The sequence below is a fragment of the Tursiops truncatus genome, chromosome 6, assembly GCF_011762595.2.
Source record: "Tursiops truncatus isolate mTurTru1 chromosome 6, mTurTru1.mat.Y, whole genome shotgun sequence".
NCBI lineage: Eukaryota > Metazoa > Chordata > Mammalia > Artiodactyla > Delphinidae > Tursiops > Tursiops truncatus.
The window spans coordinates 71859514-71880972 of NC_047039.1; the positions used below are offsets into that span (position 1 = coordinate 71859514).

General features: G+C 40.5%; 1 protein-coding gene across 1 annotated transcript in view; it reads left to right on the top strand.

Moving 5' to 3' along the window:
* PCSK5 (proprotein convertase subtilisin/kexin type 5) overlaps window positions 1-21459 on the top strand; it is a 445837-nt gene that overhangs the window by 259015 nt on the left and 165363 nt on the right. Inside the window, 2 exon segments of the mRNA XM_033858183.2 lie at window positions 7423-7540; window positions 9443-9631. Coding sequence (XP_033714074.1) covers window positions 7423-7540; window positions 9443-9631 — 307 coding nt within the window.

The window sequence follows — 21459 nt, forward strand, 5'->3', positions numbered from 1 at the left end:
AGCCATGGATGTTTGGTGTAGTTAGATGAAATAACCATATCTTTGCAACCTCTGTTAACTACAGAGTATGAAAATACACTCACTTGAAATAAATATCAACCAGATTTTCTATGCCATTCTTTTATGAGAATTTAAGGAAAAAAGCAAAAGTAAACGAAAATTAAATGAAGAGTTATCTAAAATAATATGAATAATTCACAAATAAGAATTTTTGACTGCTGGCTCATTAAGATCCCAGTCTGGTAATGGTTTATCCAAGTTATGGACCAAGAAGATCTAGGCTGGGGAGCTATATGGTCAGTCTAATCTTCAATTAGCTTTTACCCAAAGGCCCTTGTAGTACATTTTTTATTTTGTTCTCATCTCTGTCCAAACAATCTTAGTTTCCTAAAAGCAAGCACAGCATCTATGCTTGTATGCCCAGGAATACATGGCTAAGTTTCCCCAAGGTGGTAAAATAGTTTTCCTACCTCCATTCAAGAAATACTAGTCAATTACTTTAAGCAAATTACTTGCCTATTATGACCACCACGTTGGAAGCAAACAAAAGAATGGCCAGAGAAAAGGAGAAAAGAATGTGACATGTTTATCTTTTCTTAAATGCCCTTAAGGGAAGGCAGGCATATCTCCTTAACTCTGTAAATTTTAAAAGATTAGAATAAATATGTACTTTATATATGCATATATAATAAATTGTGTACATGTAAATCATGTATAATGAAGTACATTGTACATGGAGGAGAAGAACTCAGCAGTGGTTTCCTAAACTCTTTTTACTTCGTCTCTGTAATGATGAGCCTGTCTGACTACCTGTAGCTGCTAACCAAACACATCCTGAGGGGCGCTTTCAAGTGCAGACCCCGCAGACAGCCAAGTGTCAGCGTCTGGAAACTTTCCACATGCAAGTTCTCGGTAGTGCTGGTGATGGCTGGCATCTTTGGATCCGGCTGGAGTTGTTAGTAGAGCCTGTGATTTTAGGAAAAGCAAAGGAAAGCTGGAAACAAACTACGCAAAGTAAGGCAATAAGGCAGGTGCTGGATGCAAGGTTTTCCTGCCCCCAGGGAGTCTGCATTTTGTAGGAAGAGGCAGAAGAAGGCACTGCAACTAGAGTTCTGATTCTCTAAGAAGCCTATGTGCCTTTCACACTGAAATTTAAAGGGTATGTAATGAAGAGATAGATGTCTGAGTAAGGAAAGAGAAGAAAAGGCTAATTCTGCAAGCATCCTGGCTTTCATCTATCGAGATGTTTAAGTGTAGAAGTGCTGACATAGGAGACGGAAGAGTATTACTTTCCGCCTCTTCACGTTTATAAATCTTACATTTTATGTTTTCGTATTTAGCTGTTTATTTCCACTTTAAAAGAAGCAGTACTGAAGCACTTACATTATGCATGTGCAATGGGGTGCGTTGCACACCCTCTGCTTATCCTGCACGTTTGGTCTGGCTTGATTAGTAGGTGCAGGAGGCACACGGTCTCTGGTGGGAGCAGTTATTTCAGAACAGGTGGTTCAGCACATTGAGGATCAAAGAACCCAAAGGTGAGAGGACTCTGACAGCTGCAGGAGCTCTCTGATCTCAGTCGGAGTTTCAACCCCACCCTGCAGATCAGGCAGCCCCCCTCAAGACAGGAATTTGCATTTTGCTTAACGACCTCTCAGTCTGGTGGTTTACCCTTAGGTATCAATAGAATAGCAACAGCCTGACTGATGGCAGAAGACACCCCACTGTCACGGTTGGCATCCAGTTCTCCCGCAGTCCACTCTCTTCCCCTTATTTCCTACTAAGTAGACTGCTAATGCCCATCCCCCGCTGACCACTCACCCCACACGCTGGGGCTGCTGGTTTCCTCACTGCGCCAAAGAACCACACCCAGACCTGATGATTATTTAACTGGGAGGTTCCATCCTGGCACCTGGTTGTCCTCCCTGCATCTCCACCTCACTGAATCTGATGTGGACACCAAAGCCCAGTCCAAATATCACCTTCCCTTCTTGGGTCATCTTACCTGACTCCAAATTTCAGCTAACATTTATTGAGTACTTTGTGTAGAGCAGGCTCTAGTAGTTGCTTTACATCCATTGTCCTTTTTACTGATTTCTTACTCTTTTGAAGTCTTTTTACACTTACACGGTGACTACGCAGTTATCGCTTTTACTTGTTTCTTAGTGAAATCATAGAGTTTTTCTTGTCTCATCTCCTGCTGGCCTGAGAACACATAGCAGTTTCTGTTTCTTTTGGAACCTCATTGTTTTGAATACGTAGTGGGTGCTCCAAACCCCACGAGTGATATCATAATTAATGGTATAAATTCTTAGCTTCTATTGGTGAAGTGTATTGAAATTGACCCTTTCTAAGAATTGAATAATTAAACCTTATTTATCAACCATCTTTTATATTTTGATGATCACGTGCATCTCAACAAATACAAGTTCAGGATGCCCATACGTCTTCTAGTTACTGGATTATTGATATTAAAAGATGTGAGAGCTCTGTGCCACCCCATAAGAGCATCACCTTACTCCCTTGGTTCCACGTGGGGTAGCCACTCTCCTGGTTTGTCCATGAATGAAGGCTTTCCCCGGGACACAGGGTTTCAGTGCTAAAACCAGGACACCTCTGGGTAAACCTAGGCATTTAGTTGTGTTAGTCATAAGAAACGATTTCCCCAATGGAAGAAATTGGCTGTACTTTTATATTAAATGCTCAGGAATGGATAGCTGTCACTTAGTTGTATTTTTTTCAGTCACAGGCAAAATTTTTAATCTCTCATAGGCAACTTGGATGGCTTTTGTTGTTGTTTGCCCTCCTTTACACTGGATGCTACATAGCATTGTCTGTACATCTGCAGCTGGTAGCAGAAAGCCTTACTTCAGGAACCTCAGACACTTAAAAAAAAATCACACACACAACTTTTTCCAATCAATTACTTTAGTATATAGCGAGTGCTTTACTAATAGCCATTTTAGAGTTATGAAATATGTATTCAGTATGGTATTTTTCTAAAAACGATTTAAAATAGCTGGCATCAGCAAGGATGTCCGCTAAGAGAGATAGAAGTACACCAAATTTCCCTGGTTATAGCTTCCTGTGCCCGAAACTTCTAATTTTTCTTTTCCTACTGAGCTTTCTAACTTTTCTTTAGAACTGACTTTTTTAGGTCTCATAGCTAGCACTGTGGTCTAAATTAAGTGTATCTGCTTTTGAACTTTGCAACTGTTTACTTGTGTATTTAATGATTCGCTCCTCTTGGCACTTCCGGTCTCATCAGAAGATGGAAGTATACCTGCCGGAGAACATTATCTATTTTCCTGCCTTCTCTCGGCCATCTGACTAGTCCAAGCAGGGAAGCTTTTGGATTACTTGGCATAAAAACTAGTTAAACTTCTGGCGCCAGGCAGTTCCACTTTTCGGAACTTATCTGCAGAAACAGTCATGCAGCCTAATGGAACAAATATAACGCTAAGCAAGTTTTTCAGATTGCCTGTATTAAGCTTGTTCAGCAGCATTCTACCAAGAGATAAATGTACTTTCTGGAATACATGTCTTAACTGTGCTCCGAGATCTTTAGTTAATCTATATACATGCTTTGTTCCCTCCACGTCTTCCTAAATATTGAATTCAAAGAATTTTGTATTTGGCACAGTGCTTGCACAGAGAGGTCCCACTTGATCATCACGAAGTTACTTTCAGCCTCAGGATTTGCTCTGATCTTGGCATGAGAAACGTGCATAGATAAAACTATTTGAGTGATGGAATGGCCATATCACAACCAGTTGTTTGCTGGTGTATTTGCTATACAGGTAATCATAGATTTTAAAAATAGGAATATTGGCTCTATACTTGAATACATTTTGAGTATTAATGATGACTTTATAGTAGTCAGTCACAAAAAGAACAGAGCTCCTAATTCCCCCTTACAATTCTCCTAAAAACACTTTATGCCACTTGGTGAATTACAGAAAATTTCTCTAATCAGTTACATTCATTCACTTCACAAATACATATGGAACCTCATCTCTAAGCCAGCTGTTGTGCAGCCACTGTAAGAAATCATACTCCATGGGGCATGGTAACAGTGGTAACAGTGTGATGGGCAAGGCTTGACTCAAATGGTTGACTCAAACACAACAGTGTTTCTGAATTTATAGCTAATTTTAGAATGTGAAACTTTATATTACATAAAAAATTATCAGAAAAATGACTAGTGCTCCCATACCATTTAATGGCTTGTTTCCCTGTTGACACCATGTTTTGAAGGAGTTTATCTGCCCAACACATTCATTGTGTAATTATCTTCTCATTAGTATTTGCCAAAAACCAAACAAATAACTGCCCATCAGAATACACAGAGTTGATATATTGTCAGCACCGCCCCCCCCAAAAAAAGAAGAAATAAATTTATTTCATTTTTTTCTTAGACTGTGTATCACGATTGTGGGCAGATACACAATTTCAGGTATCTTAAAATAATTTAAATTTCTGAAAAGCTCCGTTACTGATTCAATGGACTTCAATGATCTCTTCTGATTCCCTCATTTATTAATATTTTATTAATATACACTTTTCTTTCTGTTGACCTGCCAGTCTGTAGTTTTACTGCAGCTACTCAGCCTCTGTTCTGAGCACCTCCTTTGAGTGCTGCGTGAACAGACCTTGTCTCTGGAGGGTAGGAACTGAATCGGAAACCGAAACAAATTTACGGCCTTCATAAAGACTCAAGGTGCTTTTCTACTTAACTCGAGTGGTTGTTTAACAGTCATGAAGTGTTTGTTGTATTTGATGACTCTGTGTGTTAATTTATGTCCTAAAGGTTAAGTTGACAGTTATTGGGGGTGGGGTGTGGGGAGGTAGGGAACAGCAGCGTGCACAGCTGAGCTGGGGCCCAGGCACCCACTCTGTAGACTATTCAAAGCCCTTACCCTCCCCAGGCCCCCACTTACCCTCTTCCCTACTCCCCTCATATCAATCAAATCTCTTATCTCATTTCCCTAAACTGAGACTAAGTGATAAATTGTACGGGTTTAAAACCGCTTGACGCTAGTCTGGGGATATTCGTGCACCATGCAGAGTCAGCCTAGTATTGTGTCTTCGGCAATAATTTCAATTCCTCCAGGGAAAGAAAATACCTTAGAGTATTCATGATGAAATGATATAGACTATGGTTAAGTGATAAGTGACAACATAGGATTTATATGAACTTTAACAAAAGCTCTCCACAACTTCGTTTCCTTAAGCCCAAATTTGACATTTCTCCTCTATTATGTGGGTTACTCTGTATCTTTTTTAATGAAGGCGGCAAGCTTACCTCACATAATACTATATAAATAAAACTAAATAGAATTTTTAGTAGCATTTACCGACTTGTGATGAGTTCTATTTTATTCTTTTCTGGATGTATTTACAAGTTTTTACAATGAACATACCTTACTTTTTAATCAAGAGAAAAATCACTTATAATAAAAGTTACAAAAGTACATGTATAAAAATCCTAAATATATCGTTGCCATAGCAAAGTACTTTTATTCTGTTTTATTCAGTATGTCCTGTCTGGCTGAGTATCTGATATAATAATGAGCACTTCCATTTGTATAGTTCTTTACACAGATTTTCTCATATAGGATATATAATAATAATCAATTTAGTAATGGTGATGGGATAGATAATAATATCCCCACACAAGGAAATTGTGGGTTAGATAATTTATCTTGTTTGCCAAAAGTTATATGATCAGCCAATAGCAGAAATGTGAATCCTAGCACAATTTTCCTTTTTATATGCTGTAATTTCCTCCCATGTGTGTAAAGTTCTGCTCACTTCCATGAAACAGATAAAGACATATAAGTCCTAGTTCCTACCATCAAGCAGTTTCTAATACATTTGGGGTAAAAAGACACGCTGACAGAGAGTTAATTAGCAATTCAATAGATGACACAGGTAAAAAGTGCAGTGCATAATACAGTGCCTGGCACGTATAGAAGGCACTCAAGAAATGTTGGATAGGTGGATGGATGCATGGACGGATGGATGAATGGATGGCTGGCTAGATGGGCAGAAGGGCAGATGGATTGACAAATTCATTAAAGTTATAGGTCTAGAAAGGAGAAAATTCTCTCATCACAGATGGTTGAAATTCAGTAAATGTCTATTGACTTTTATTGGTCAGAGACTATTTCAAGAAGGAGAAGATAGACTAGCTAGGCCTTCAGGAACTTAGAAGAGTAGAGTTTGACTCTGCAGAGAGGATGAGTGAGGGAACTGCAGGCCGAGGGCTCAGCATGAGCAAAGGCAGTGAGGCAGAAAGAGCAAGATATGACTGGGACTGCAGAGGAGTGACTGACCTTGCTAACGCAGAAGGTTTGGTGAGGAGGTTGTTTTGAAAGTAGAATGGGACTGTATCATAGAATATCTTGAATTTCAAGCTGAAGTATTTAAATAATCCATAAGCACGGGCATCTCTAGACATTTCTGCATAAAGTAATTCATGTCATAAGGAAATGTTTTAGGCAATAAATCTGGTCGACGTAGGACTCTGTGTTAAATATAAAGATATGAGAGAGTTTAATGCAAGGTGGAGATTTTAAGCATTCAGCTGGGATTTTAAAGTATTTTTAGAAAGAGCTGCAAATGTAGATCTCACTGTATCATCATTAAAATATTCCTATATGTAATTGAAACTTCTGAGACAGTTACGTCAAATTTAGCTTTAGATCAATAGGTATTTCTCATTGAGAGCTAAAAGTTTATAACATTCGAGGATAAGAAGCTGGCATAAAAGTCTAGAGGCCTCCAGATATTTCATGCATGAAGTTTAATAAATTTTTCATATGCCGGAGGAAAGATAATAATTTATGTCTTGCAGGATTTTCAACCAAAATACTAGATAGGTCAGAAAATTTATATTCTTGAAGTTGTATACACTTCTCTTTAAACCTACTAATTATTTTATCTTACAAAATTGGTGATGTTATCACTTGAATACAAGTGGTTAACAGTGAGGCCTGGGAGTAAATCTACGTGGGTTAGAATTTGGCTCAACCACCGAATTGCTGGTCAATCTTAGCCTAGTTTCTCTCTTTCCTCAGTTTTCTCATCCATGAATGATAATAATAATAGCACTAACATCTTAAGATTGTTGGGAGAATTAAACGTAAACTATGGACTAGTGCCTGCCATGTAGTAACAATTCATAAGTGGTAGCCATGTTACTAGTTATAGAACATATTCAATGAATAATATGCATTCATCTTATTTTCTTAGGATTGTTTACTTGTTTTATTTGTTTTTTTAATCATTGCTAGAAAGAAAGCTTGGCTCCCGTAGGGTTGCGTCTGGGTTTTCTACTGTGTGAAAGTATAACTCAACATATGTGGCCTAGGTTGCTGCTAACTACGGTAAAGCTGACCAACTTCTTGCCTTCTGTAGTGAGCCATCTCTATGGATTTGGACTGATGGATGCGGAAGCCATGGTGATGGAGGCGGAGAAGTGGACCACTGTTCCCCAGCAGCACGTGTGTGTGGAGAGCACAGACCGACAAATCAAGTAATGTTTGCTGCAAGCAGACAGCGTGACAGTGCCCTAAAAGAGATTAGGCCAGTGCAGCTATCTTGAGACAGCCCTGTGTTGCACATGGAAACTAGAAACTTGTGTAGTATTTTTCTAATGTAATTATAAAATTCTAATAGAATGTCTTAAGACCCTAAGCCATTAAATACACACTAGTATAACCCAAGGATCCTTAAAAGAAAAACGTATCTTACAAGGGGGTGGGGGGGGGACCCTTACAGATGGGCATTCTTCAAGTTTCTACTCTGTCAATATTTCTAATCGGTGGTAGAAGTATTCCCCATATTTTATGGTAGAAATATTCCCCATAAGTTGGTGTACTCCCAAAACTAAACCTTATGTTCTGGAAACTTAACTGCACACCATGTAGTTCTCTGAAGATTGATGCAGGATGCCCAGTAAAAGAGATTGCAGTTTACTCAGATTCCAGGGCCTCGTCCCCTGTTTCAGCCTCACAAACTTGGAGGCTGTGCTGATTGGATTCATCAAGTGACAGTGAAGTCTCTCCTAGGCGCTGAATCCGAAGAATAGGATTTATTTTAGTGATTTTATTAGTGATTTGCTTTCAGCTTTCTTTTTAGAGAGTTAGCTCGGAAAAATACGTAAGAACTTTGGTTTGTAATAAAACTAGAGCCATTATCATTCTTGAGGAACTTGTTAGGAAGCAGAAATAAGTGGACTAAGTTTTTTTTTTCCCCATTCTACCCATTTGTGGCAAAGAATAAGAGAAAAAAAAAAAAAAAAGAAGTAAAAAGTTAACCGGTATTTACTGAGCTCTTACTACAGGTCAAGCCAAGTGTTAGAAACAATGTGTTTTCTTCTTAAAACTTTATAACAACTTGGGTATTATTCCCTTTTGACAAAGGAGGAAATGGGATCAAATGGAATAATTGTTTATTCATTCACAAATTCATTTACCAATTCAGCAACAATTTTTCTTGCTATCAAGCACTTACTGGCTATCAAGCACTGGGCTAGATAATTAGGGATAGAAACCGGAATAAGAAATGCTTCCTGCCCTTGTGGAGCTTACAGTCTAGCGGGGGAGTCAAACCAAAATAATATAATAAGTAGATCATTACAAATGACAATAAGCGAATGCTGAAAATAAAAGGGGTAGTAAATAAAAGGTGGGAACATGTTTTTCCTATGGTTCAGTGACCATCTTAGAGAGTGAAATTTAAGCTTTGACTATGAAAGAAGAGTCAGCCATAGGAACAGCAGCAAAAAAGCACTAGAGGCAGAGTAGTGTATGCAAAGTGGCTAAGGTAAACTTGAATTATCCCAGAACTTGAACCAATGCTAGTGTGGCTGGAACCCAGTGTTCGAGGGGCACAGTGGCACAGGAGGAAGCTAGTGAAGAAGACAGGAGCCTGTAGGCAAGCGGAAGAGTGTGCGCTTGGCTTATAGAGAAAGGAAATGGTAGACCAGGGATTTGAATCAAGGTCATAGTCATCCCCAAGCCTCCACTGTACAACAGTACCCTATACTGGTGGTTCACAAAGTGGATTCCACAGATCAGCAACATCCCTATCGCCTGGGAACTTGTTGGAAAGGCATATTCTTGTGACCCACCCCAGCCTTACTGAATCAGACACTCCAGCACCAGGGCCCAGCGATCTATCTGAACAAGATTGATATCCACTACCTGCATGAAGATAAAAGAACCTTCATTCCTCCTTTCCTCTCACTTGCACCTTTCCCACCCTAACTAGGGTTACTCCCTTAAACGACCTAATCATTTGGGTAATGACACTGTGTCCCTTAGTCTCCAGCGACCACGGCTTGCATTGCATCACGCGGTCCTTCCAGGCCTGCAGGCTCACGCAGCCGAGCTCTGCCTCGTGCTCTGCTCAAACCCCCTTCTCTCTGTTGCAGGACAGTTCGGCCCAACAGTGCGGTGCGCTCCGTCTACAAAGCGTCGGGCTGCTCCGACAATCCCAACCACCATGTCAGCTACCTGGAACACGTAGTTGTGCGCATCACCATCACCCACCCCAGGAGGGGAGACCTGGCCATCTACCTGACCTCGCCCTCAGGAACCAGGTCCCAGCTTTTGGCCAACAGGTACAGACATGGCCCCTGACGGCCAGTGTGCGGGGGTCACGATGACGCCCAGCGACTCTTTCAGCTCAAAAAAGTCCGCTGTGCTTTATTTTTTATTTTTTCAGAAGTCGAGGATTGTGCATGTACATATATTGTAGGATCATGATTTTCTATACAATTTTTAACGGTTACTTTCCATTTACAGTTATTACAAAATATTGGCTGTAGTCCCTGTGTGGTACGGATAATCCGTGAGCCTATCATATACCCAATAATTTGTACCTCCCACTCCCCAACCCATATATTACCTCTCCTACCCCGTCCACTAGTTTGTTCTCTAAATCTGTGAGTCTGCTTCTTTTTTTGTTATATTCACTAGTTTATTGTAGTTTTAGATTCCACATGTAAGTTATATCATACAGTATTTGTCTTTCTCTGACTTATTTCACTTAGTGTAATGCTCTCCAAGTTCAACCATGTTGCTGCAAATGGCAAAAATTTCATTCTTTTTTATGGCTGAGTAGTATTCCATTGTGTGTGTGTGTGTGTGTGTGTGTGTGTGTGTGTGTGTGTGTGCGCGCGCCACAGCTTCTTTATCCATTCATCTGTTGATGGACACTTAAGTTGCTTCCATATCTTGGCTATTGTGAATAGTGCTGCTCTGAACATTGGGGTGCATATATCTTTTCAAATAACAACCTGATTAAAAGATAGGCAGAAGAACTGAACAGACATTTTTCCAAAGAGGAAATGCAGATGGCCAACAGGTACATGAAAAGATGCTCAACACTGCTAATCATCAGAGGAAATGCAAATCAAAAGCACAATGAGATATCTCCTCACACCTGTCAAAATAGCCACCGTCAAAAAGAACACACGTAACAGATGTTGGCGAGGGTGTGGAGAAAAGGGAATCCTTGTATACTGTTGGTGGGAATGTCCGTTGGTGCAGCCACTGTGGAAAACAGTATGTAGGTTTCTCAAAAAAACTAAAAACAGAACTACCGTATGACCCAGCAATTCCACTCCTGGGTATAAATCAAAAAAAAAAACCCCAAAGACATTAATTCAAAAATATACAGCTGTTCTTTAATTTCTTACTACCCTAAAAACTGGGTGGGGCCGGGGGGAGCGCCACTTACACATCATGATGGGATGGTCATAGCTCTCACTGCCCACACATAAACAGAGAGTGCAAAGCCGCCTAGGATCTGTAGGCATGGAACAGTATAACATTTAAGAGTTGGGTAATAGTAAAAGGATGCTGCAGAAAAATTGAGGGCCGCCTGTTGTTCTTTATCCTATAAAAGGAGTGCAGAACACTAAATCCTTAGGCCTCTGAGATGCCCTCCCCTGCCCTTAAGTGTCTGCTGGCATTTGTTACAGATTAACTGAATGCTCTTGCCAGAGCACTTTCCAAAGTTAAAGGAAATTCTATTTGTTTTAAAACAGGTTTTGGCAGATTTTTTTCTACAAAGATTCAGTTAGTAAATGTTTTGAGCTTTGCAGGCCATGTGTTTATTGCCACTACTCAACTCTGCCATTAGAGTGCAAAAGCCACTGTAAACAATATAAATGAATGTGTGTGGCTGTGTTCCAATAACAACTTTATTTACACAAACAGCCTAAGGGCTGGATCTGGTTTGAGGACTGACTGTAGTTTGCTAACCACTGTTTTAAAGGTTGGCCCTTTAGTCTTTATTGGCCAAGAGGGCACTTACTTTTTCTTAGTAGCCTCTTCCTTTCCCCATACTTCCTCCAAACATTTCTCCAGCAGGTAATTGTATTGCCAGGATCCTGCTGAAAGGCCAGAATGTTCTAACACAAGTTTTCTTTTGCTTCACTGGCTTTTCAAGTGGTTGAGAGCATGGGTGGGGGATACTTGTCAACAAGTGGGACCAGATGGGGAAATGTCAGATTGCCTTATACACCCCATTCCCATTATGGTTCTAAAATACAAGCCACAGCCAAAAGCCTGTGAGTTTCTTTCATTTGATGTTTCTCTCCAAGAGGAACATTTAATAGGGGCAAAAACCTTATTGTCAAAGGCCTATGCAGTCCAAATGAAAGCCAACCTCTTATGTTGACACAGCCGCCTGTCCACATGCCAGGTGTCCACAGCAGTAGTGATCTCTGTTAGGACAATGACAAGATGCCAGACGAGTTGAGAGGCCAAGGCCAGTGCAAGCCTGCAGAGCTGAAAGTCAGACTGAGGAATTACCAGTTGCTTTTCAAAATCTCCAACTTCATCTGCTGTAGGACAGTGAGAAAACCAGAGAGCAGTAGCACTTCTTGGTGACAGTGACTAAGAGTACAGATTCCACAGTCTTTCACTGCATTTTATTTCTGTGTTCAGAAGTCTTCTTGTGTTTGTCTTTAAAACCTAATGTCTTCCGTTAGGGCATAGGGAAACCTGGGCTTCGTATTCTATGAAGCGCAGTTTGCCAGGTTAAGGGTATGCAGGTGCAAGGAACTAAAGGATGCTTTGGTATCTCAGTCGCTGGGCACGCCCTCCTCCCTCCACAGACAGGGGTCTCAGCTGCCGCCAGGTCATCGCTGCTACCTGCCTGAGGCCTCTCTCCAGCGAGCGAGGCCTGCAGATGCCCAATTCTATGATTAATGGAGGTCACACCAGCTGTTGTTACCAAAACCAGGGAAGACCTTTTTCTTGATGTTTTTCTTTTTTTCTTTACTGCTGTGCATTTGCATGGAACTTGAAGTATCCAGGTGATCCCTGGTGAAGTACGAAGGTTGGCTTCACACATGTGCAGCTCTTCTCCCTGGAGCCCCCTCCGTTGTAGAAAAACAGTCCCTCCACAGTTGCTGTTTGCTTGGAAAACTCAGTCCCTTCAGCCTTTCTGGGCTCTTCCTGCATATTTCAGTATTTCTTGTTGGCTTCCCTGGAAATGACTTCAGTGAGGAAACTTGTGAGCTGGGGAGCTGTGGGTTGCATCACAGGCATTTGGTGGATTACAGTGTCGCTGGCTTCAGTCTTGCATGCATTCTTCAACAGCAGACATCCGCTTTGCTCTTTGCAAAGTGCTGATCGCCAAAGTGCTACATGACTTGTGTCAGAGAAAAGAAACAGGCATTTCAGATGCTCGGTGACCGATCTTGGCGGTTTACTTTAGCCTCTCCCATCATTACCTCCTGGGAATAAGATCTGCACTCAGAGTGCACTTCTCGGTCTGGAGCATTTCTTAAAGTGCTCTTCTTTTGTCTGTCTTCCATCTCAGTGCTGAAAATAAGTAGCCACCCCAGAAAAGGTAGACAAATTTGAGTGGACGGAGGGGACTGGAGGCACCGAGAGATGTAAACAGATGTTATGAATTCATTTGTCCATAGCTCCCCAAAAACACTGCTTTCAGCATCTGACCCTTTAATTGTAAAACAGCTATACCTGGTCCCAAAGCCACGTCTGCCCACCTTCCAGGGCCTGGCTCCCCTGTCCTTGTTGTACTTGACGCTAGTAGCATCCCTCCTACTGAGGCAGCTAAGGGAAGACTGTTTCCTTTGGCATTTTTTCCTTCTGGCATATTCCAAAGCTTTCATTTTATGAGAGGAAATCTCTACTCAGTCACCTCATGACAAGGAATCCTCATGTCCTCTCACCTTGGCCCTGTTTCAAATCACATTCCTAGGATTGGGAACTGAAGGCAAGAAGCATCGACAAGGGGGTGGGCAGGCTGTGAAGGGAAGGTCTGCTTTGCTCCTGGTGACCTTCCTGTTGGCCTGCAGGGCAGTGATACCTTTCCTCAAGGAAAAGGTGATGAGGTCAGGGTTTAGAAGGGATTTGTATGGCAGAGATTTTTTTTTAATTTATTTTTTTATTGAAGTATAGTTGATTCACAATGTTGTGTTAATTTCTGCTGTACAGCAAAGTGATTCATTTATACATATACATATATTCTTTTTCATATTCTTTTCCATTATGTTTTATCACAGGACATTGAATGTAGTTCCCTGTGCTATTACAGTAAGAACTCGTTGTTTATCAGTTCTATGTGTAATAGTTTGCATCCGCTAACCCCAAACTCTCAGTCCTAATCCATCCCTCCCCCACCCCCCTCCCCCCTTGGCAACCACAAGTCTGTTCTCTATGTCTGTGAGTCTGTTTCTGTTTCATAGGTAGGTTCATTTGTGTCATATTTTAGATTCCACATGTAAGTGATATCATATGGTGTTTGTCTTTCTCTTTCTGACTTACTTCACTTAGTATGATACTCTCTAGTTGCATCCATGTTGCTGCAAATGGCACAGTTTTGTTCTTTTTTATGGCTGAGTAGTATTCCATTGTATACATGTACCACATCTTCTTGATCCATTCATTTGTGGATGGACATTTAGGTTGTTTCCTTGACTTGGCTATTGTGAATAGTGCTGCTATGAACATAGGGGTGCATGTATCTTTTCGAATTATAGTATTGTCCAGATATATGCCCAGGAGTGTGATTGCTAGATCATATGGTAGCTCTGTTTTTAGTTTTTTGAGGAAGCTCCCTACTGTTTTCCATAGTGGCTGCATCAATTTACATTCCCACCAACAGTGTAGCAGGGTTCCCTTTTCTCCACACCCTCTCCAGCATTTGTTACTTGTAGACTTTTTAATTATGGCTATTCTGAGTGGTGTGAGGTGGTACCTCCTTGTAGTTTTGATTTGAATTTCTCTAATAATTTGCTACGTTGAGCATCTTTGCATGTGCCTATTGGCCACCTGTATGTCTTCTTTGGAGAAATGTGTATTTAAGGTCTTCTGCCCATTTTTCGATTGGGTTATTTATTATTTGTTGTTGAGTTGTATGAGCTGTTTGTATATTTTGGAAATTAAGCCCTTGTCGGTCACATTATTTGCAAATATTTTCTCCCATTCCATATGTTGTCTTTTCATTTTGTTTATGGTTTCCTTTACTATACAAAAGCTTGTAAGTTTGATTAGGTCCCATTTGTGGTTTTTTTGGTTTTATTTCTATTGCCTTGGGAGACTGACCTAAGAAAACACTGGTATTATGATTTATGTCAGAGAATGTTTTGCCTATGATCTCTTCTAGGAGTTTTATGGTGTCATGTCTTATGTTTAAGTCTTTAAGCCATGTTGAGTTTATTTTTGTGTATGGTGTGAGGGTGTGTTGTAACTTCATTGATTTACATGCAGCTGTCCGCCTTTCCCAACACCACTTACTGAAAGAGATTCTTCTTCCCAGCATATATTCTTGCCTCTTTTGTCGAAGATTAATTGACCGTAGGTGTGTGGCTTTATTTCTGGGCTCTCTGTTCTGTTCCACTGACGTATATGTCTGTTTTTGTGCCTGTACCACACTGTGTTGATTACTGTAGCTTTGTAGTATTGTCTGAAGTCTGGGAGGGTTGTGCCTCCAGCTTTGTTCTTTTTCCTCAGGATTGCTTTGGCAATTCTGGGTCTTTTATGGTTCCATATAAATTTTAGGATTATTCTAGTTCTGTGAAAAATGTCATGGGTAATTTGATACTGTATTAAATCAGCGATGTATTTAATACAGGTGCATTAAATCTGTAGATTGCTTTAGATAGCATGGCCATTTTAACAATATTAATTCTTCCAATCCAAAAGCATGGGATATCTTTACATTTCTTTGAATCTTTAATTTCCTTTATTAATGTTTTATAGTTCTCAGCATATACATCTTTCACCTCCTTGGTCAACTTTATTCCTAAGTATTTTATTTGTGTGTCAGAGATTATTAATGAGGGCAATAAATAGTTCCCCTGTTGGACACTTATCTTTCTTTGAAAGAAGTCAAGATTTCTGAGGAGGACCACGTAAAGCAAAGAACACTGTGCAGTTAAAGGATAGGAATTCTGAAAGGTTTAAAACACACAGTTTTCCTAGTGGGGTCATTTGAGATGAAGAGGTACAGCTGTGGTGGCAAAGAGTCGTCCCCATTTGATCCCTCCTGTTTCTCCATGAGGCAGAACTCTTCACAGTGGCCTGTGCACTGGCTGCTGTGAGAAGGAAGGATGCTGAGATTCCGCTCAGACTCAGAATCCGAGGCTCACTTGGCATCATCTCCCCTTAATGATGCAAAAACTAGACATACAGACAAGGAGAATAAACTAGGAAGGAAGCTGAGAGGACAGCAACTCCCATGCATTATTACCTTCATTTCAGTATTGACAAAATCTGTGTCCTGGTCTTGGGACCAGAAAATGCTATCCATAACAGTAAATTCCCAAAAGAAAGGGGTCATGGTCAGCTTTCCAGAAGTCCACATTTTCCTAAACTTTTCAGTAAGGAGTGTCTTCAACATTGCTTATGCCCTCACCGTGACAATTCCTAGGGAACTGGTTTTCAGCGAGGTCGTTGAAGATGATGTCAGTGTGGGCCGTCTGGAGCCCCTCAGTGCTTCCCTGTCCTGGCTGCTGGGCACTGGCTGGAACTCCTGTGGAGAACAGCTGTTCCAGGAAGCACGGTCTACCCGAGCATCTGCAGGTGCTGAGCCTTGGAAGGCACTCAGCAGCGTTCAGCTAGTCGAGCTCGAGCTGCATGCCCCATTAGCCCAGCAGGCAACCCCCCCACGCCCCCGCCCCCGTGGCAGACCAGGTTGATGGTTTAGTGGGTGGGAGCCCCGAGTAAACAGAGGCATCCTGGAATGGACAGTTAGTGCCTTCTCTTCCCTTTGTTTTCTCCTGTCTTCCCACCCTTCTGCTCCTCCTTCTGGCCTGTTCACCCTGCCTAACAAAAAACCAAACTGAATAATCGACACAAATGCTTTCCTTCTAGGGGGACTGTGGGGATCTGGCATGGGTAGGGGCAATCAGGTGGGCTTAGGTCCCTTTAAAACAGATACAAGAGCAACTCTAGATATAAGCCTTTATACGACAACATGTTCAAATTCTGCTTGCCTACATATTTTCCAACAAAAAGCTTATCCCATCAGATTCTTCCTTCAACTGCATTTGTTAGAATTATGAAAACCTGGCTTTTTTTTCTTCCCCTAAATACACCCCCTTTCCCCAATTCATTGAGTTTTAGATTTAGTTTAGCTGTATTGGCTCTCTGTTCCAAATTTTGGCCTCTGACTGAAAGCTGAAACTTTGCCTCCCTTTCTAAATTTGATTACAGATGAGTATCTCTGCTTCTAATTATGGTCTTAAGTAGAAAGAAGGTACACTTTCTCGTCTGCACAACCTATAGGGTTCTATAATTAACTGTGTTTAACTGGTGTTTCTATTTGAATATTTTTGTCCCTGCCCAAATGTTCAATGACAGACTACTGACATTTTGTAAAGTGTCCTGCTGTATAAATGTATGTGTGACTTGCAGAATTACACTTTTGCTGTGGAAGTTTTACATTCCAGTAAGGCCTCACCATAAGAATAACCCTCTTCCTTTATTCAAAAGAAGGTACAGCCTTTGGAGCTTAGAGCTGGGATTGTCTTGAGTTCACCCATTTCTACGATCGACTTTGGAAAAGTGATTCTTTCATCTAGAAAACAGACATAGTAGTATCTGCCTCACAGGGTTGTTACAAGTAGTGAATAACATACAGCAAGCTCCTAGCATAGTAAGCACTTATAAGTGCTAACCCTTCTTTATGCAGTGCTTTTCAAAGCGCCTGGTGAGTGACTATCCCACACAGCTGGCCAGGTCTCTCCCAGAGAGGCTGATTCTAAACGTCTAGGTGAGGCCCGTGAATTTGCATTTCTAGTAAGCTCCCAGGTGATGCTGAAGCTGCCCGTCCACAGACCAGACTTTTAAATGGCACCGACTTAAAAGATCACCCAGCTTTTTCAAACACATTCTTCTTATTTTCATGTCATCAAAAAACTCGTGAGCAGTATGCTGCTGGGTGCTGTGAAAGTCATTTACAAAGGAGTTTATAATGTAAAACAGATATTTAGATAAAAGCCATCTACTATTAAAGAATATAGCTTCAAGACGATTAAGCACTTACATCGTGTACCCACAAGAAGGAATGCATTTCGGGGTTGGTAAGTTAGTAAGAATGTGCACGTTGAAAGTTTTTTAGAAAACTCACCTTTTTAGGTACTCCAAACCTCTAGAACCAGTACCTTTCTCTCAACCTTTCTTAAAGAAGCAATTTAGATTAGAAGAGAGAGAAAAACTTAATAGTGTGTTTTAAGTACCGTTTCAGAAGCAAATTATTTACAACTTACAAAAGCCGAACATCTCAAGAAAATCAGAAGCTCAGGTACAACTAAGCCAGATGAGTGCTTTAAGCATTCTATCAGCTTTAGGTTAAATTGTGATGAAGCACTGAAAATACTAAAAATCAAAATAGAGAACCAAAAGAAAAAAGAAAACTTCCAAAATATTGGTTTAATGTCTAATTCTGTGGTGAACACAAATACTGTCTGTGTAGTCGTGGATGATTCTGAAATTAACATCCATTTACAATTTGAGAAATAATTATATGATAACACATAGCTGTCAGTACTTACAAAATGCCTTGTTATTTAGTTGCCATAACATCAGAGAAGCATGTTGTAGCCTTGACACGTTGGCTAGACTCTTTAAGTGAAAGGGGGAAAGAAAGCTTACAGTAATTATATGAGTTATTTCCTGAGTTAATTCCTCAAAAGGACATACTACATTTAATGGCAGTCCTTCCTACCAATCTTCATCAAAGTAATTGAAAACCGCTCACAGGGGTAGGGCTGTGGGCACCGTTTTAATAGCTGGATACATGATTTGTGCCCCTGCATGCATATATCATTTCATTGAGCACATGATTATGAAGTCAAGTTGACGGAACAGGGTTTCACTGCAATAGGAGATGTGGACACGGGTATGGAGTTAATGTACTCCAGCTTTCAGCACACTGGCCCTGCTTTATTGACATTTGATCCACACTAATAATGTTGGCATGTGTCTCTTTTCTTCACTGTTGGCACAGCACAGACGTTCAGACAGGGCACTGGACTTTTTAGTTGATAAACGAAGACCACACAATTAGAATCTCTTTAGCGCTGTCCAGTGATTCGACACTTGGTTGGAGCGAGTATGTTCTTTGCAACACAAATCTCGTCTACTACCTACATTACCTTTTGTTATATGCAGATGATGCAGGGTTTTTAAATAGTACAATACGAAAAATAGCGAATAGTTTTAAGTACTGAATCAGAGTAAAAATAAAACGGTGGGGATTAGAAAAGTCAATGCCCAGCTAGTTGAAACAACAATAACAATCAGTGTCTATTTCTCTCCCCGTCAACTCTTTTAGCAAAATGCAGTGATCGTGTTTGGCTGCATTTTAATTCCTCTCCTCAACTTTTATGTCCACATGAAACTAATGAGCATTCCAGCTCTGCATAAAGTGAAGAGGCCGGGCTGGGAACCACTCAGCCAGATAGACAAAGCCTGTTTACATTCGGGCTTTGAAACACTTATTTGAATGGTGATTATGGATAGTTCTTCTGGGTACCTAGTTTATATTTAATTTTCGTTCCAAATGTGATTTTAAAATGATTGGTAGCAATGGAATGATTTTCAAAGGTGGAGAGGAAAGGGTGTAAGGGAAGAAACATAGGGTCTGCTAATCCAGCACTCAAATAAATAACTGACCCATGAGTAATTAAAAGTTGGCTGAGGTTGTGGAAACAAGACTGCCCCTCATGTGATGGCAGCCTCAAGTCTCCTTTGTAGTTTTTGGACGTGAGGCCGTGAGCCAAATGTTCTGTCTAAACTGTTTGGGAATTGCTTTTCAGTTTGACGCTCTTGGAAAGGTATTACGTGACAAGCTGTCGCTTCAGTGCCCTCAAGTGGCACAACAGCCTCAACGAATTGGAACTGAAATTAGAACTGTTGGGCTAAGAAGTGGTTCTAGACCAATTTTCTGCCTCCATCCATTTCCATGTCACAATATTCACTTCAGTAACATCTCTCTGGCAGGAAGTACCATTTGAAAAGTTTCCTCCTTTCCTACCTCTGTGTCTCGTTTTCACCCAACACACGCTTTCTGGGTTTTACATGAAGGACCCAGTAGGTAAGTCAATTGTGTTTATAATGACCCAACAATTTCTTCCTGGCCAAGTCCAGTTTCAGGCCACAAACTTGTGAAACAAGCCCTACTGTGGTAGTGCGTGGATTGTAAGATCTCCTGGATGTATGTACCATCCATAATCTATCGAAGATCATTTTCAGTGGGAAGACATTCATGTAAGGAGCCACTGTTTCCATCCCCGTTATCATGAGGGAAAGCTGCCAGATCTAATATGGTCCTCGTTGAAATGCCACACCCTTTGGTTCAGAAGTAACCTGTATACAGGTTATACAGGTTATACAGGTTAGTATACAGGTATACAGGTTAGTAACCTGTATACAGGTTACTGTATACAGGTATACAGGTATACAGTATACAGGTATACAGGAATACAGTATACAGGTATACAGGAACCTGTATACAGGTATACAGGTTAGTATACAGGTATACAGGTTAGTAACCTGTATACAGGTTATACAGGTTAGTATACAGATATTCTAAAAAAAGAAAAAGGCCTTCCTGTCCATATAAGGTTTGAAAATCACTGCCTCCCATTAACCCCATATGGAGATTAACAAAACATATTTGAATATTCCAAAGATCTGCAGTGTTCTCCAGTAAAGAGATCTGTTCAACTTTGACTCAGCCTTTTCTCAATTTTCTGACCATGGGACACTTGGAGAATGTTGCTAAATACTTTTTATTTTTCTTCTTTCAAGACCTCAGGAGTATGCAACAGGTGATTTTCCTGTTTATTGCTTTTCTCCAGGGAAAGCTGCCGAGTGTCAGCCATTTACCTAACACAGTCCCTAGTTACGTCCCCTAACCCTCCAGCTTCAGAATCCAGCTGGCATTTTAGAGGGAGCCTCAAACACATTGATAGAACACTTTCAAAAATCAGAATTGTAATGTATTAAGTTATAATGAGATTAGACTGGTTATTTTTGTTTTTAGAAGGGTGCATTTTCTCCCAATGGGAAGATGCCCATGGAAGTTCAAATGATAACCACCAGTTTCCTTGGTGAACAGGAAAGTAAAGCAAGGAGAGGTGATTGTATGTCTTAAATAGCTGTCAACATCCACTTGTCATGACCTTTGTATTTGTCTGCACTGAAGGACAGATATGTCCCAGTAACTGGACGCGGTTGCTCCTAAGACAATGCTAGAGATGCTTTTCCCTCTCTGTTTGCCCCAACAAAAATAATAGATGTATATAATTTTAAGTACTTAAAATTTTTTTTTTCTCTTGCCCCATCTTTCATTTTCTACTTTCTGGGTCCCATCTCTATAGAAATCTTTTGGATATTTCTTCAGATAGTCAAATCTCCGTCACATGCCTATGTAAATAACATGCCTGTTTCTTCATATGCTAGCCTTATACATATCTATTTTATACATATCTATTGACATCTCTTGATTCTTGATTCGGATTCTCTTTATTTTTCTTTATATTTTGTATCCCTCAGGATTACTTCACAGAAAACAGAAGTAATTCCAGTGATTTCAAGCAGGAAGAGATTTCATATAGGGGATTAGGAACTTAGAAAATTATTAGAAGGGCTGGAAGGGCAGAATTTAGGCTGCAGTTCCAGGCATGACTCCCTGAACTGGATAAGATGAATGGGCATGGTTTTTCATTGAGGAGTAATTTACATACAATTCACTTTTTAATGTGAATAATAAGTTTTGACAAATATATATAGTTGCATAACCAGCCATTATTTTCAAGGTATAAAACAGTTCCTTCATTCCCAAAACTTCCACCATGCCCCTGCCTCCTACCTCCTAGCCCCTGACAGCCACTAATCTGTTTCTGTTTAAGTAGTATTTTCTAGAATGTCATATAAATTGAATCAGATAGTGCATGAT